The sequence below is a fragment of the Anomaloglossus baeobatrachus genome, chromosome 1 (genome assembly GCF_048569485.1).
Source record: "Anomaloglossus baeobatrachus isolate aAnoBae1 chromosome 1, aAnoBae1.hap1, whole genome shotgun sequence".
NCBI lineage: Eukaryota > Metazoa > Chordata > Amphibia > Anura > Aromobatidae > Anomaloglossus > Anomaloglossus baeobatrachus.
Window position 1 is genome coordinate 207495298 of NC_134353.1, and position 18385 is coordinate 207513682.

The window sequence follows — 18385 nt, forward strand, 5'->3', positions numbered from 1 at the left end:
AAGCCCTTTTTTTTTTTTTAAATTATTTCATGAATTTCATGAAATAATTTAAAAAAAATGACGTGGGCTTCGCCCAATTTTTGTGTCCAGCCAGGTACAACTAGGCAGCTGGGGATTGGAATCCGCAGCTCAGGGTGCCCAAGCTTTCTGGGCACCCATGCTGCAAATTGCAGTCCACAGCCGCCCCAGAAAATGGCGCTTTCATAGAAGTGCTATCTTCTGGCGCTGTATCCAACTCTTCCAGCTGCCCTGGTGACGGGTGGCTCGCTGGGTAATAATGGGGTTAGGGCTAGCTGTATATTATCAACTGGCCCCAAGCCCGAAATTCATGGTGTCATGCCAATATTAGGCATGGCCACCATGAATTGCTAGTACAGTTAAAAAAAAAACCACAACACACAGAAAAATATTTTTATTAGAAATAAAACACAACACAATTAGTGACTCCATCTTTATTGAAATAAAGAATCCCCCTCCACAGAAATCCTGGGTCAAGGGTCCCGCGCCGTCCAATCCGGTTCCAATATCATCTGAACAGTTTGCTGGAAGGCAAAGCAATCAGATTATGTGTCAGGTTCAAGGGCCTGAATCACATGACACAGCAGCTGATTGTATAAACTGCTTTTATACAATCAGCTGATGCATCAGTGCAAAAAAAAAAAAAAAAACTGCACACTTCAGTGCAGACTCCTGTCCGACAGCATCAGCTGATAGATTAGCCAGCCGGGCGGTAAAAAGCCGGCCACACCGCTCGACTTATAGTGTCAGCTGATTCCGTCAGGTGACCGCATCAGCTCCAGGTCTGAGAGAGAGAAAAGATAGAGAGAAGAGAGAGGGGAGAGAGAAGAGAAAAGAGAGAGAGAAGAGAGAGAGGAGAGAAAGAGAGACAGAGAAGAGAGAGAGGAGAGAGTGAGAGAGAGGGAAAAAGAGAGACTGAGAAAAAGAGAGAAAGAGAGAGAAAAGGAGGGAGAGAGAGAAAAAGAGGGAGAGAGAGGGAGAGAGAGAGAGAAATATAGAGAGAGAGAGACAGAGAAAGAGACAGAGAGGGGCAGAGAGAGAGGAGAGAGAGGAGAGAGAAGAGAGAGAAAAAGAGAGAAGAGGAGAGAAGAGAGACAGAGAAGAGAGAGAGAGGAGAGCGAGAGAGAGGGAAAAAGAGAAAAAGAGACTGAGAAAAGAGAGAGAGAGGAGAGAGAGAGAAAGAGAGAGAAAAAGAGAGAGAGAGGGAGGGAGAGAAAAAGAGGGAGAGAAAGAGAGAGAGGTGAGAGAGAAGAAGAGAGAGAAAAATAGAGAGAGAGAGAGAGACAGAGGGAGAGAGAGAGAGAAGAGAGAGAGGAGAGAGCAATGCAGCCTCATTCCGTGAACTGTTCCGATTTTAGAGGTGTGTCCCGCGGCTCACAGATGATGTCCGGCTCCTGCCCTCAGTGCATAATTAAATTATAAGTATAAATATATAATAATTATAATTTAAAATTAAAAATAAAAAAAATAAAATAAAATAAATTAAATTCTTGACCGGGACTATAACTCGTGAAGTTATGCTTCTCAGGCGATCACTCTATCCACTGAGCTACTGCCTCTAATGATCAAGATAGTCAGATTTGGTAATCGAAGTCTGCATTGCTGAAGTAAAGTCTCTGCTGACCGCGCAATTCACTTCATTGCTATGTGGTGCTGATACAGAGCACTCGTGTTCTGTAGCAGAGCTGACAGTGTCGTGTAGATTACGTCGGACCTGGAGGGGTATTTGGGGATTTTAATAAAATGGTGAAACAGGGTGTTTTTTTGTCTTTTATTCCAAATAAAGGATTTTTCGCTGTGAGTGTTTCTTTACTTTCACTTTCAGTTTAATCATGGAATGTATCTTGGGGAGATGCCTGGCATAATTAAACTCATTATTACCCCGATTGCCACCGCACCAGGGCAATTCGAGATGAGCTGGGTGGAGTCCCGGGACTGTCTCATCTAATGGTAGCGGCAATTCTGGGCGGCTGCTGGGTGATATTGGGTGGTGGGCTCCCCATACCGTGGCGCTCTCCATCCTGACAATATCAGCCTCCAGCCATGCTGCTTTATCCTGGCTAGTATCAAATATGGGGGACCGCATTTTTTTTATTATTATTATTATTATTTATTTATTTATTTTACTGCGCGATATAGACCCGCCCGCCGGCGGCTGTGATTGGTTGCAGTGAGACAGCTGTCACTCATTGTGGGGGCGTGTCTGACTGCAACAAATCATGGGCACCGGTGGGCGGGGAAAGCACGGAATACTTGATTGAATAATAAAGCGGCAGCCATTTTCTAAAGAGGAAAAGACGCCGCAGATTTCTGACAGCCGTGCAGCGAGACGCCCATGATCGGTGAGTAGGAAAGGGAGAGGCATTGTGCTGGGGACGCAGGACGCATGCAGATAGCAACGTGTGCACATAGCCTTACTGTGAAAAGCCACATTTTTGTTGATCGAATCATTCTCGAACCTAACTCGAACTGTCGAGCTTTTAGCAAAAAGCTCGAGTTCGAGTTCGAGCTCAAACACCCCCCAAAATCACTCAAACATGACATTGGCGAACCTCGAGCCTCGAACATTGCTCAACTCTACTCATAGGATTTTAGTCATACCAGTGTTTTCACTCTTTCCCCTGTAAATGTACATCTTTGTGGAAAGGGTCCTCTGTACCAGTCAATCATTTTGTTCATGTTTATTTTCCACACATTACATATTCTAGTATATAATTATATAATGAACTAAAAACATGTTTGTACCTTTTTCATCTGTACAGTGCCCCCTAAATCAGGCCACTTTTAACCGCTTCAGGACCGCCGATAGTGAATATACGTTGGCTTCTGCTGGGCTTTGTGCAGAGCTGATGTATTTTCACAGTCGCCGGTAAGGAGGTGATCGCGACCCCCTGCATGCCTCCATCCATGGATTTCCAGTGCAGAATGGTAGAGACAGCATCAGGACCTGATTGGATCAGGTCCTGAAGATGTTAATCCTTTGCTATTGATTGCGGCACTTAGAAGATTGCAATCACGACACATAGAAGTTCGAGAGGAGCAGTGAGCTTCTTCTCCTACCTATCTCGGCTCTCTTATGACACGATCACGGGGAGCTGAAGATTGTCATGGCAGCCAGAGGTCACATGATGACTTCCGAGTCTGCCATATATGGTGACCTGTCACATTCAGCCTGCAGCAGGGTCTGACAGGCGATCTGCCAGTATAATGCATTGCTATGCTGCTGCATAGGAATGCATTATACTAGCGATCAGACTAAGAAAAGTGAAAGTCACATATAGGGACCAGGTAAGAAAGTTAATTAAAGTCCAAAAAAAAGTATGCATTTATTTATGTATTAACAAAAATAAACAAAAAAAAAAAGGACACGTATTTGGTATCACCGCATCCGGCCCGACCTGATCTATAAAACTGTCGCACTATTTAACCTCTTCAGTGAACAGTTAAAAAAAAGTGTATCAAAAAATGCTTTTTCATCATACTGCAAAAAAAAGGTGGAATAAAATGCAATAAAAAAATTTGAACATAAACAAAAATGGTATTACTGAAAATTACATCTTCTCTCGCAAAGAACGAGCTACCACACAGCTACATCAGGGAAAATAAAAATGTTATAGCTCTAAGAATACAGTAATGCCACCAAAAATTATTTTTTCTAAAAAATATTAAAAAATTTTACTGTGTAAAAAGCAGTAAAACAAAAAAAAAAACATAAATGTGATATCGGTGTAACCGTACTGACCCGAGGAATAAACCTGTGTTGTCACTTTTACTGAACAGTGAACTGCAAAAAAAAAAAACAATTCCTGAATTACTGTTTCATGTTAATTCCACCTATTAAAAATGAGAATAAAAAATGATCCAAAAATGTTATGTACCCAAAACTGGCACCAATAGAACCATCAGCTTGTCCTGCAAGATAGAAAACTTCACATGGATGACTCTCCAAGCGCAACATGGCTTCCGCTATCTATTCCAGACAATTGTGTGCTCTAAAATTCAAATGGCGCTCCTTTTCTTCCGAACCCTGCCGTGCACCCAAACAGTAAATTTCCACCACATATTGTATGTGATATCAGCGTACTCAGGATAAATTGCACAATAAATTGTATAGTGCATTTTTTTCCTGATACCCTTGTGGGAAAAAAAATACCCTGTTTAAGTAACAATTTTGTTGTAAAAAATGTATTTTTTCTTTTTCACTGCTCAACATTATAAAATTCTGTGAAGCCCCCGGGGGTTCAATGTGTTCACCGACCATCTCCAATGGGGTACACTTGTTAGGGAGTTCTACTGCTTAGGCACATCACGGAATCTCCAAATGGGACATGGCATCTGTTAATGATTTTTGCTAAATTTGCAGTCAAATGGCGCTTCTTCCCTTCTGAGCCCTGTCGTGCTCTCACACAGTAGATTTCCACTACATTTGAGGCATCAGCGTACTCAGAAGAAATTGCACAAACAGAATTATTTGGTAAAAATGTATTTTATTTATTTTCCTAGCTCAACTTTATAAACTTTTGTGAAGCTCCTGGGAGTTTCAGGTGCTCACTAAATATCTAAATATCTAGATAAATTCCTTTAGGGGTCTAGTTTTCAAAATGGGGTCACATGTGGGGGAGATCTACTGCTTGGGCACCTCACGGGCTCTCCAAAAGTGACATGGTGTCCGCTAAAGATTCCAGCTAATTTTGCATTCAAATGGTGCGCCTTCCCTTCCTAGCTCTGCTTTGCCAAACAATTGATTTCTACCTCATATGACAAATCTGCATACTCAGGAGAAATTGCACAATAAATTTTATGGTGCATTTTTTCCTGATACCATTATGAAAAAAAGCTATCTGGCTGAAATAAGAATTTTGTGGTAAAAATGATTTTTTTTTTATTTTCATGGCTCAATGTTATAGAATTCTATGAAGACCAAGGGGGTTCAAGATACTTACCAAACATATAGATAAATTCCTTGAGGGGCCTATTTAGGCACCTCAGGGGTCTCCAAATGCGCATATGGCGTCTGTTAATGATTCCAGCTAATTTTACTTTCAAAAATTCAAATGGTGCTCCTTCCCTTTTAAGCCTTGCCGTGCGCCCAAACAGTAGCTTTATACCACATGTGAAATCAACATACTCAGAAGAAAATGCACAACACATTTTATGGTGCATTTTTTCCTGATCCCATTGAGAAAATGCCAAATTTGAGGCTAAAATAACATTTTTGTGGAAAAAGTAAAATTTTCATTTTTTCCTTCCACATTGCTTTGGTTTCTGTGAAGAACCTAAAGGGTTAACAAACTTCTTGGAAGTGGTTTTGAGCAGTGTGAGGGGTGCAGTTTTTAGAATGGTGTCACTTTTGGGCATTATCTGTTACATAGGCTTCTCAGAGTCCCTTCAAATGTGATGTAGTCCCTAAAAAAATGATTTTGTAATTTCTTTTGCAAAAATGAGAAATTGCTGATAAACTTTGAACCCTTCTAACTTCCTAACAAAAAAAAAAATATGTTTCATAAATTGTGCTGCTGTAAAGTAGACAAGTGGGAAATGTTATTTATTAACTATTTTGTGTGACAACTCTGGTTTAATGGCACAAAAATTTAATTTTGAAAAATGCCCAATTTTCAAAATGTTTGCCAAATTTCCAATATGTTCATCAATAAATGCAAAAAATATTGTCTTAATTTTACCCCTATCCTGAAGTACAACATCTCACTAAAAAACAGTCATAGAATCACTAGGATCCATTGAAGCGTTCCAGTTATAACCTGTCAAAGTGACAGTGGTCAGAAATAAAAAAAATTGGCCTGGTTACGAAGGCAAAAACAGACTCTAGCGCGACGGTTAAAAAAATATTAATGATAAACCATTTCACATATATTTTTGTGCTGATCAATGACCACTTTAAATCTAAGCTAGAAAAATATATAACACACATATTTAAAAATACATGTAAAAGTCTCATTGGATTTAGTGGAGTTATGCAGGGCTGTACGAAAGAGCAGAAAAGTGAAAAAGTTCTCAGACTCCTGACATGTCTGATATTGTAGGACCATGAGATTTGTATTCTGATTGCTTATGCATTGCTGGCACAAGAAGTCTCGCAGTTCAAGAAGTGTGGAGAACTAGCAGAGAGTTACAAGACGGCTATAACCTGCAAACCAGGCATTTGTCAAAGATATGGAGCTAGTCTGGGAAGGAAAGATACTGCGGAAGGTAATCACTGCACAGCAAAAAGACATAATAATAACAACAGCAATAACTACGACAAAGTGGTGTCTGGAATAATAAAGAGCTTCAACGCTGGAAATCTCTGCCTGCCACATGCAAATGGACATCCAGACCTGCATTCACTTATATTATTCATTTTGTCAGACCTATTAAATATGATAGGAAATACTAACATTCGCTGTAATGTATTTCTCTATATAAAATATTCTTTCATTTATAATGAAGGATAGAAATTTCAAACTTAGACACTACACAGCCATATGATATAAGCGACAAACAAGAATTATTTTTATAATCAAATGTCCATGACAGTAAGTAGATCTCTACCGGTAGACAGTATTTCACTGTCCAGTACAAGAGATGCGCCATGTACAGTACAGACCAAAAGTTTGGACACACCTTCTCATCTCTAGAACAACTGTTAAGAGGAGACTTTGTACAGCAGGCCTTCATGGTAAAATAGCTGCTAGGAAACCACTGCTAAGGACAGACAACAAGCAGAAGAGACCTGTTTGGGCTAAAGAACACAAGGAATGGACATTAGACCAGTGGAAATCTGTGCTTTGGTCTGATGAATCCAAATTTGGGATGTTTGGATCCAACCACCTTGTCTTTGTGGAAAAGGGGATCGGATGGACTCTACATGCCTGGTTCCCACCAGGAAGCATGGAGGAGGAGGTATGATGGTGTGGGGGTGCTTTGCTGGTGACACTGTTGGGGATTTATTCAAAATTGAAGGCATACTGAACCAGCATGCCTACCACAGCATCTTGCAGTGGCGTGCTATTCCATCCGGTTTGCATTTAGTTGGACCATCATTTATTTTTCAACAGGACAATGACCCCAAACACACTTCCATGCCGTGTAAGGGCTATTTGACTAAGAAGGAGAGTGAAGTGATGGGGTGCTACACCAGATGACCTGGTCTCCACAGTCACCAGACCTGAACCCAATCGAGATGGTTTGGGGTGAGCTGGACCGCAGAATGAAGGCAAAAGGGCCAACAAGTGCTAAGCATCTCTGTAAACTCCTTCAACACTGTTGGAAAACCATTTCCGGTGACTACCTCTTGAAGCTCATGAAGAGAATGCCAAGACTGTGCAAAGTAGTAATGAAAGCAAAAGGTGGCTATTTTGAAGAACCTATAATATAATACATATTTTCAGTTGTTTCACACTTTAAGTTTTCCATTCCACATGTTTTAATTCATAGTTTTGATGCCTTCAATGTGAATCTACAATTTTCAGAGTCCTGAAAATAAACTCTTTGAATAAGATGGTGTGTCCAAACTTTTGGTCTGTACTGCATATATATATATACATATATATATATATATATATATATATATATATATATATATATACACACACACACATATGCACACACACATACAGTATAGCGACACCACCTTTCATTGAGCTGTACAATGTCGTAGACCCTTGTTTGTAAATATTATACAGATTTCCATCTCTTTTGGTGATCGCGGTGTCATGCACCGATACGCCACACACCTTTGGTTAACACATCTGTTGATCCGTAGCTCATGTTCACACGCGCCAGCAGGTATTGTTGAGCTTCAGCCAGTAACATGGGAAAATTCTTCTCTACAGAAGCAAATTGTTCAATTTTATGTTTGACAGAGGCCAGAACCTGCAAACGAAGAGGGAAAATATATGTCATTTATGGTTTTCTGTGCTGAAATTACTTTTCTCCTCAGATGTTTAGAAATGGGGTTGAGTTGATTTCATGAGGTGATGAATGAGCCATTTTGCAACAAATAGCCTCCAAAGTCCCAGAAGAGACTGAGCCCGGAGCAGCCGAGGAAGCAAGTGTCTGTGTCATGATGAAGTCCCTAATATAACTGGCAGCCGACTTGACGTTTTGAGCCGTGGGACTAAATGGTCATTTGAATTCAGCTTTACATTCTCAGATAAACCTCTCCAAACCTATGTTGAGGGCACACTGCCAGGCACGGTGGGGGATTTCCTCCATTTACAATAATACCTGAAATGATTTCTTATAGCTGATAGAAATAACTGGAAACTCTGTAAGATAATGACTCTATACTTTTGATATATTAGCCATGATGCAGGTAACCTTGGTATGGCTGGATGTCAATGATATTACATTATGGATTTTATTATATATAACAGGTATCGGGAAGTTTATAGCTTTTTGCATGACACATGCTAATATATTTGACAGATTACACTTTAAGTATACGTAGCACAGACCTCAGCATAAATGAGTACACCCCAACAGATGTCAGAAAACCTTGTTCCCTTTCAGAATCAATATTTTCTCTGCTATACCATACTACAAAATGCTTCCACAAATGTAAGACACTGACTGAAAATCAGATTTGTTATTTTGCACACCCCAAAAAGTAATTTTCCTAACAAATTCATTCAAGACCATGCTGCAAAAATGAGAGCACCTTGATTAAAGTCTTAAGAGCAAGGCTAGAATTTAGACTACAAAATTGTAATTAACAAGAATGTAATCACAGGTACGTCTCATTATTCCCTAAATAGGTGTCCAGCAAACACTTGACTATAAGGGGCATTACTTAACAAAGAACATCTCTTACAATTTCATGCTGTCAGCAATGGCACCACATGGAAGAGAAATTTAACAAAACTTAAGAAAATAATTTCTTTACAAAAGAAAGGTGATGCCCACAAAAAGATCAGCAAAGCTTTACTTATCACTCAGAATACTGAAGAAAAAGTGATACAAAAGTTTGACAGATTGAATTGCAATAATCTCAGAGACTTTCAGGCTATGGATGTTAACATAAAAACTGAAGCATCTTCTGATAAGAAGAGTTGAAGAAAATTGACAAGGAAGTTCACTGCACTTAGCTAAAGTAGTAGAAAGGCAATCCAGGGTGTTACACAATATGGAGAACACGGCAGAGGAATCGTGTGTACGCATCTTATCCATGAAGATGGCCTCACAGCAGAGGTGGAAAGAGTGCAGCAGACATATCAGGAGATGTGAAGCACTTAATGAATGAACTGAATATTCAATATAAGGATTATTATTGAAGAGGGAAGCAGAGTCTTACTTGGGTACATTTTGGGGACATGTGGGGAGGGGAATATTATGGAGAGAAGCAATGTGGGAAGATATTATGGAGAGAGAGGCAGTTTTGCAACATACTATGAGAAGAGCAATGTGATAGGATATTATAGAGAGGGGCCGTGTATAGAGGGTGATATATGAAAAGGGGCAGTGTGAGGAGGGATTTTATGGAAAGGGTCAGTGTGGGGAATTTTATGAAGTAAGGCAGTGTTTTGGGGGATATTATGGAAAGGGTTAGTTTGGGAGAGGGACAGAGTGATGCACATACTATGGAGACTAACAGTGTCGTAGGACATATTATGGAGAGAAGCAGTGTTAGGAAAGTGTGTGTGTGGGTATTATTACAATTTTCTATTGAGGTGTTGACTGGAAAAACAGCTTTTAGCATCTCCTTACCATCGTTAAGGACATACTGAGAGATGTACGTTCATGTAATACTAGTGTTTTAGCATGGTACTAAATCATGTCCTGATGTTGGGTCTGGTGCTGCACTTATTTACTGATGGCGGATCTGGTGTTCCATTTATGTACTGATGAAGGTTCTGGTGTTGCATTCATGTAGCCCTTGTGCTTCGGCATTCATGTACTGATGATGGTTCTGATCTTAACTGGTCAGTTGATGTGCTACATAGCTTTGTTACAACTCAAACCTGCTCAAAACTTAGAGTTTTGATATGAGGAGGACTTTGAGTTTTTGAACAGTTTCTGCTTTTAAAACTCTGTGAGAGGTAGAGTGTGTGTTTGCGCTTTTGGAGCAGAAACTGAGTAGAAACTCTCCAAATCCTCCTCATAATCTCAAAACTTGGTTCTGGTGATGTAAGTACCCCATTCAATTTTTATGCTGCTTATGGGATTCGTTCAATATGACAATAAAACAATAAACCTAGATTAATGTAAGGGGTCCAACAATGTACCAACCTAAAGAAAAACCTTTTTAATCAATATCTTTAATGAATAAATATTAAAACAATGGACACTTCAAACTAGAAGCATTGAAGTATAAGCTAAATAAATAAGTGGCCAAGAAACTGACGTGTTGAAGGGCATAAAGTATGCCTAATTGTATAAAAGACAAAAGGGGCAATATGAGAATATCAATAACTATACTTATTGCCAGTAACCTAAGCAATGAACAGTAAACTATAAAATAAAAAACCTCTCCATTTTTGAGAATGGAGTGGAGTTCTAATAAGAAATAAATTTAATTGCAAAGTTGCTGTGTTTTTTTTACAAGCACTTTCTAATTTTACGAGTTAAAGAAAGAGTTTACTTTAGTAAGATGATGAATTTAGCAATGAAGCTACCAGTGGAGTAAAAAGGTTTCCAAATATAAAAAAAAAGTTTAGTTTTTCCTTTCAATTAAGTTTTCTAGCTTTAATAGTTAAATCTGCCATTCATAGGGTCTGGCACATCATGAAAGGAAAACCTAGTTTAGAACAGATTGCCATTTATAAACCATTCATTTAATTCACTTGAAGCATGAATCCAAAGGATGTTTTTGTAAGAAGCACAGTCTGAAATGTCTGCACAGCTTCCCTAAAATATGACTGCAGAGATGACCAATGAAGTCAGATATTTGTCAAATGTACAACATCCTCTGTAGTACAGATGGGGGCAAAATTGTTGTTGCCATTCTGTTAAAGTAAGAAAAACTCACAATGCTCACTAATGCTGAGGTCTATTTTTACCTTTATCTCACAGAGCCAAATTTTACAATTCTGACCAGTGCCCCTTTATTTGTTAATAACTTTTGAACACTTTAACGTATCCCAGTGATTCTAGGATTGTTTTTCTGTGACACAATTTACCGTATTTTTTGGATTATAAGACACACTTTTCCTCCCAAACATTTGGGAGGAAAATGAGGGGTGTGTCTTAAAATCCAAATGTACAGCAGCTTACCGGGGGGGTGATGGAAAGGGGTCACAGAAGGCAAGTGGCCGGCAGAGCTGCTGTGTAAGGCGGCCAGCGGAGCTGCTGTGTCAGGTGGCCGTTGGAGCTGATGTGTACGACGGCCAGCGGAGCTGCCGTGTATGGTGGCTGGCCGGTGGAGCTGCTGTGTACGCTGGCTGGCGGACCTGCTGTGTATGGTGGCCGGCGAGGTACGAGTTATTCTGATGATGTCGGCAGTGAACACTTCAAATAATGGCGCCCAGAGTCCGCACGTGTACAGATGGAGCTCTCGGCTCAAGATCTCATCTGCGCATGTGCTGACTCCGGGCGCCATTTCTTTGAAGCCCCCCCCGACGATATCTTCAGAATACCCCATGCCTCACCACCCGCAGCATGGAGCAGAGCCAGCATGGAGCAGAGCCAATATGGAGCTAAGCCAGGACAGAGCAGAGCCACACAGAGCCAGGAAAGAGCAGAGCCTGCAGCTCCAGCACAGCGGTAAGGCTATGTTCGCACGTTGCGTTTTTTCCGCGTTTCTGCAGCGTTTTTAGCAGCAGCGTTTTTGCGCTAAAAATGGTCAAAAGCCATTGGTCAAAAACCAAGGGAAGGAAAATGTGCAGAATAAACTGCAGGTACTCCGACGCAACGTGCGCACATAGCCTAAGTCACCACTGGATTATAACACAGACCCCATATTTTTTTTATACCTTTTTTTTTTTCTAAATGTGGGATGAGTCTTAGGGGCACTTTGCACACTGCGACATCGCAGGTGCGATGTCGGTGGGGTCAAATTGAAAATGACGCACTTCCGGCATCGCATGTGACATCGCAGTGTGTAAAGACTGGATGATACGATTAACGAGCGCAAAAGCATCGTAATCGTATCATCGGTGCAGCGTCGGCGTAATCCATGATTACGCTGACGCGATGGTCCGATGTTGTTCCTCGCTCCTGCGGCATCACACATCGCTGTGTGTGAAGTCGCAGGAGCGAGGAACGTCTCCTACCGGCCTCACTGCGGCTTCCGTAGGATATGCGGAAGGAAGGAGGTGGGCGGGATGTTTACATCCTGCTCATCTCCGCCCCTCCGCTCTGATTGGCTGCCTGCCGTGTGACGTCGCAGTGACGCCGCACGACCCGCCCCCTTAACAAGGAGGCGGGTCGCCGGCCACAGGGACGTCGCACGGCAGGTGAGTGTGTGTGTGAAGCTGGCGTAGCGATAACTTTCGCTACGCCAGCTATCACCACATATCGCTGCTGCGACGGGGGCGGGCACTATCGCACTCGGCATCGCAGCATCGGGCTGCGATGTCGTAGTGTGCAAAGCCCGCCTTAGAAAATGAAAAATGTGGTACTTCATGATAAAGTGGTAATTTTTTATGTTTATTTGTAAAAAATATTGCACACAAAACAGTTCATATATAACATTTACCACATGTCTACATTTTACATCTTCATCATTTTTTAAACAGAACTTTGTTGCAGAACTTTGGACAAAAACTCAGCTTTGCAGTGCAAAACCCAAAATGGCAAAAACAATTGACATGTCAAATTTCTGCCAGAAAAAGGCTGCAGTTTGAACTGCATAGTGGGCACAAAAAACCCAAATTCCCATAGACTTTGCTTGAAAAGCAGAACACATCCATTTCGGCATTAAACGCTGCAGTTGAAAAAGCAGCAAAAAAGCAGGTAAAAAGCAGGTAAAAAGCAACGTGGACACATACCCTTGAGAAAATAAAAAGTAAGGCTAACAGGAGAAAATGCACAGTACAATTTCTTGTGGAATTTCTCCTGAGTACACTTATACCCCAGATGTGGTGGAAAACTACTGAATGGGCACACAGCAAGGCTCAGAATGGAAGGAGCACCATTTTGGCAGGAATAGATTGAGAACGCCATGTCACATTTGAAGATCTCTTCTTGACATGCCAAAACAGCAGAAATCCCCCATAAGTGACCCCATTCCCGATAGTACACCTCCCCAGCGAATTGATCTAGGGGGTAGTGAGCAATTTTAACCTTCAGGTGATTCATTGAATTGTATAACCTTGAGCTGCGAAAATCAAAAATGACCTTGTTTTCCAAAAATGTTGCTTTGGTCCCAAAGTATTAATTTAAAAAAAAATAATAGGAGAAATTGGACGATACAATTTGTTACACAATTTTCCCTGAGTTTGGTAATACCCCACATGTGGTCGAAAACTATTTTTGAGGCACAGTGCAAAGCTCAGAAGGGAAAAAGTTCCATATTGGGGTTAAGATTTTGTTGAAATAGTTTGGGGCTGCCATAACACATTGACACAGCCCATGTCATGTGAGAGAAGCAGACCCCACCATATGTTACTCCATTTTCCAAAGAACATCCCTTAACCCCTTCACGACCGGCCGATTTTTCGCTTTCCGTTTTTTTTTTCGCCATTCTTTTTCTGAGAGACGTAACTTTTATATTTTTCAGTCAATATGGTCATGTGAGGGCTCCTTTTTTGCGGAATGAGCTGTACTTTTAAATGAAACCCTAAGTTTTACCATATAGTGTACTGGAAAATGACAAAAAAATTCCAAATGCAGAAAAATTGCAAAAAAGTGCGATAGCACTATTGTTTTTGAGATATTTTATTCACTGTGTTCACTATATGGTAAAACTGATGTGTGGGTGTGATGCCTCAGGTCAGTGCGTGTTCGTCGACACCAAACATGTATAGGTTTACTTTTATATAAGGAGTTAAAAAAAAAATCGGATGTTTGACCGAAAAAAGTGGCGCACGTTTTACGCCATATTCCGTGACCCGTAGCGTTCTCATTTTTCAGGATCTATGGCTCAGTGATGGCTTATTTTTTGCGTCTCGAGCTGACGTTTTTAACGGTACCATTTTTGCGCAGATGCTACGTTTTGATTGCCTCATAGCATTTTGCGCAAAAGTTGTGGCAACAAAAAAACGTCGTTTTGGCGTTTGGAATTTTTTTGCCGCTACGCCGTATACTGATCAGATTAATTGATTTTATATTTTGATAGATCGGGCGTTTCTAAACGCAGCAATACCAAATGTGTGTATATTTTTTATTTTTTTAACCCTTTAATTTCCAATGGGGCGAATGGGGGGTGATTTGAACTTTTAGGTTTTTTTGTTGTTTTTTTTTATTTTTTAAAACTTTTTTTTAACTTTTTTTTTTTATTTTATTAGTCCCCCTAGGGGGCTATTGCGATCAGCATTCCGATCGCTATTATCTATCTGCTGATCACAGCTATACAGCTGTAAACAGCAGATACGCTCTCTCTTCTCTTTTGCTGTGCCGCTGGCACAGCGAAAGTGAAAGCAATTCATGTGTAGTACAGGAGTCATCACATGACCCTGTGCTACCATGACAACTATCGGAAGTCACGTGATCGCGTCACGTGACTTCCGGTATCGGGCGGTAAGTAAAAGTTTACCGCGATCGCGCTTATAATGGCACTGTCACATATTGACAGCGCCATTTAAGGGGTTAAACGGCACGAGCAGATAATGATTCTGTTCGTGCCTAGCAGGCACACATCTCAGTTGTGAAAATCAGCTGAGATGTGCGCCGATCGCGGCATGCTGCCGCCGGCAGACCGCGGGCAGTAACATTATGATTGCTAGGACATAATTTTACGGCCCGCGGTCGTTAAGGGGTTAATGAATTAATTTAGGAGTGCAGTGAGCATACTAACAGTACAGATGTGTCACAAAATGTTACACTATTAGGTGAAAAAAAAGTTATTACATTTTTAACACTAAAATGTTATTTTAGCACCAAATTTCCAATTTTCACATGGTGAATCAGTAAAAAAAAGTCCTCAAAATGTGATACACAATTTTTCTTGTATGTGGCAATGTGACTACAGTGCGATTTGGCCACACAGCCAAGCTCAAAAGGGAGGGAGAATCTTTGACTTTTGGAGCATAGATTTTCTTAGCTTGTCGTCTCCATTTGCAAAGCCCCTAAGTGCCAAAACAGTAGAAACCCTCTCTGACCCCAGTTTGGAAATTACACCCGTCTGGGAATTTATCTATGGTTGTAGTGATGATTTTTGTCTCTGGAAAACACCCATGGAGTCAAACGCTGTGAATGTTGTAGAATTAAAAATTTCAAATAAGTCCTTGCAGTGCCTAGTACATTGTTCGCAGCTCGTGCTTCAGGAGACACACACCCTGTAAATTAAGCAGGCTCTCCTCACTACAATGCCAAACATGTGGATGCTAATTGTGGTTTAGGCACATTGTGGTGATCAGAAGAGAGGTGATAGGGGGGCATTTGGTAGTGAAGATCTTGCTGGATTTGTTTTTTGAGGGGGGTAGCCATAGCACCTTTCCAGATCCCTTGTGCTACCAGCAACATGGAAGCACACAATACTTCCATTAACAGATGACCTGAGTGGGAATTGGTTTTTTTTGTGGGTTGACTTGAAAGCTTTATGTGGGAATTTGAGGTATAGAATATTTTGGACAAGTTCACATTTTATCCTGTCTTCTGGGCACTTACATTAGGTCTTCTTTTTACATGCCTAAAATATATGATTCATCTGAAACTTCTGATGCATACTTTCCCTAATAAGGCAGCAGAGTTATTTTGGACTCCATTTGGCCTCTGTTAGATGGTGTCCTTCATTTCAAAAAGTGCACAAAACTGTTGTTGACCGCACTTTTGTGCACGACTAAAAAGACACGTAAAAAGATGGTTACCGCTCAACAGCAGTTTAAAGTGACATTTTTCATTGGAATTTTATCTGAATCACGTTTTTACATGCACATGTAATCTCCGGTGTAAGCGCTCAGTTTAGAGAGCAGGATAAATGTGAACTGAGCCTTACTGCAATCTTTGGGAGGCATAATGAACAAATAAACAGCAGTTGAAAAATTGGCTTTATTTATTTTTTACAACATTAACTTTGCGGTATAAGAAATAGGTCAGAACGATTACAGTGATGCTAAATTTATATAGATTTTTCTTTAGGTTTGTCTGCTAACACACTAAAAAATGCTTCTTAACAAAATAAAGGTTTTTTGCCTCACAAAATTTGGAAGGCCAAAGTTTTTTTTATTTTTCTGCAGACAAAGTCAAGTGAGGGCTTGTTTTTGGCAGGATGAATTGGAGTTTTATTGGTACCATTTTGAGCCATATAATATTTTTTGATTGCTTTCTATTCGGCTTTTGTTAAACAACATTGAGAAAAAAACAGCAATTCAGGAATTAGGTTTTTTTACGCTGTTCACCATATTGTAAATGTGATAAGGCAGCTTTATTCTTTAAATGTCGTAGAACCTCATGAGGATTATGTCAGAACTGGGTATTTTTGGGGTTAATAAAGGGGAGAAAGAGGGGTTTTTTTTATATTTTAATAAAAGATTTGTTTTTGTGTTTTATTTCTTTTCACTTACAGATTAGTAATGGGGGAGGTCTCATGGACACCTCCCATTACTAATCTAGGGTTTAGTGGCAGCTGTGAGCTGTAATTAACCCTTAATTACCCCGCTTGCCACCACACTAGGGTAATCGGGAAAAGCCTGGTAAAGTTCCGGGATTGTTGCTTCTAATGGATGCAACAATCCTGGGCAGCTGCAGACTGCTATTTTTAAGCTTGGGGGCCAATAACGATGGGTCTCCCCAGCCTGAGAGTGAGAAAACTAGCCCCAGCAGCCAATTTTATCATGGCTGGGTTTTAAAATTGGGAGTTACAAGACACAGGTTTTTTTAATTATGTATTTAAATAGTTTTTAAAAATCCACATTCGGTCCCTCTTATATTGTTACATAGCTAAGATAAGTAAATGGATCGGGGCTGCAGCCTGTAGCTATATGCTTTATCTGTGCTGGGTATCATGATATGGGGGACCTTAAGCCAAATTTTTTATTTATTTTTACACCAATATACATACACAGACATCATGTGTGATTGCAACCAGTCAGACACGTTGTCACACAGGGTGGAGGTGCTGTCTGACTGCAACCAATCAGAGATGCAGGGACTGCCAATAGGCGGGGAAATATGTATATGCAGTGCATATGTATGAAGGATAATAAGTGGCGCAAAAAGTGGTATAAGTGCCCCGGAAGTAGTGTTTCAGCCGCGCAGGAAACTAGTAAGTATAATGCATCTGTTTTTCCCTTTTTTCTTTATTTTTCCCAAGTTGCTGGATCTGGATAAGTACCCGGAGTTGCCTGAGAACCATGGGCCCAGTGTCACTACAAAGTTACTTTTGAACCCGCGTGAATCCAGTCTTTTACAGTCCGGGTCCGCCCATCGCTACTCAGAATAGAAGGCGCTTCATTTGAATTTTGGAAAGCAAATTTGGCTGAAATAGATTGATGGGAGCATGTCACTTTTGCTGGGCCCCTAAGGTACCTAAACAGCAGAAAATTCCCACAAGCGACTCCATTTTGCAAACTATTCCCCTCGAGGATTTTATTCAGGTGTATAGTGAGCATTTTGAACCCACAGGTACTTCACAGCAATTACTAACATTAGTTTGTCATACTGAAAATTATTTTTTCTTTCAGTAGAAAATGTCCCGTTAGTACCAAATTGTCACTTTTACAAGAGGTAACACCTAAAAAGTGGACCCCACAATGTGTTACCCAATTTCTTATGAGTGCGGTGATACCCCACTTGTAGTCAAAAAGTGATGTTTGGAAAAACATTTTTCTTGAAGAAGAGAATAAGGAGTGGCCGCAGTGGAGTCTCTCTATCTAGAGGAACCGGGGGCACCAAGTGAAGACGGGGGGACCTGAGGAGATCTGGGAGCACCATCTCTCTCCCTTCTGTCAGATGGGAGAGAAAGCAGAAGGACTGTTTGAGCAGGCGCACAACTCATGTACCCACCATTTTAGAAGCTTAGGAGGAGGAGTGGGGGGGTGGGGGGTATTTGGTCACACCGGTGTACCGGCGCAGTCATTTACTGTAACATAATTGCCATTATCCAATGTATAACAAATGATCACATGACAGGGGACTGGGAAAACCGTCCTGGATCATGATCTCCAGGGTCTCAGGTACCCCTGGTAGCTGAAACCCTGAAAATTTCCCAAACCTCGGGGGTGCTATACCCTTATTCCTGAGTGCAATTAAAAAGTGGCACTGTGGAATAAGGCCACTTAACTACCGCCATTAAAAGGTATATCAGTAGTCATTAAGGGGTTAAAGGTAC

At 40.8% G+C, this 18385-nt stretch overlaps 1 protein-coding gene across 1 annotated transcript in view; it reads right to left on the bottom strand.

The window, feature by feature from the left end:
- Positions 1-18385, bottom strand: part of FHIP1A (FHF complex subunit HOOK interacting protein 1A) — a 358441-nt gene that overhangs the window by 5583 nt on the left and 334473 nt on the right. The window contains exon 12 of the mRNA XM_075335558.1: positions 7752-7890. Within this exon, the coding sequence (XP_075191673.1) occupies positions 7752-7890 (139 nt within the window). The remainder of the gene's footprint in view (positions 1-7751; positions 7891-18385) is intronic.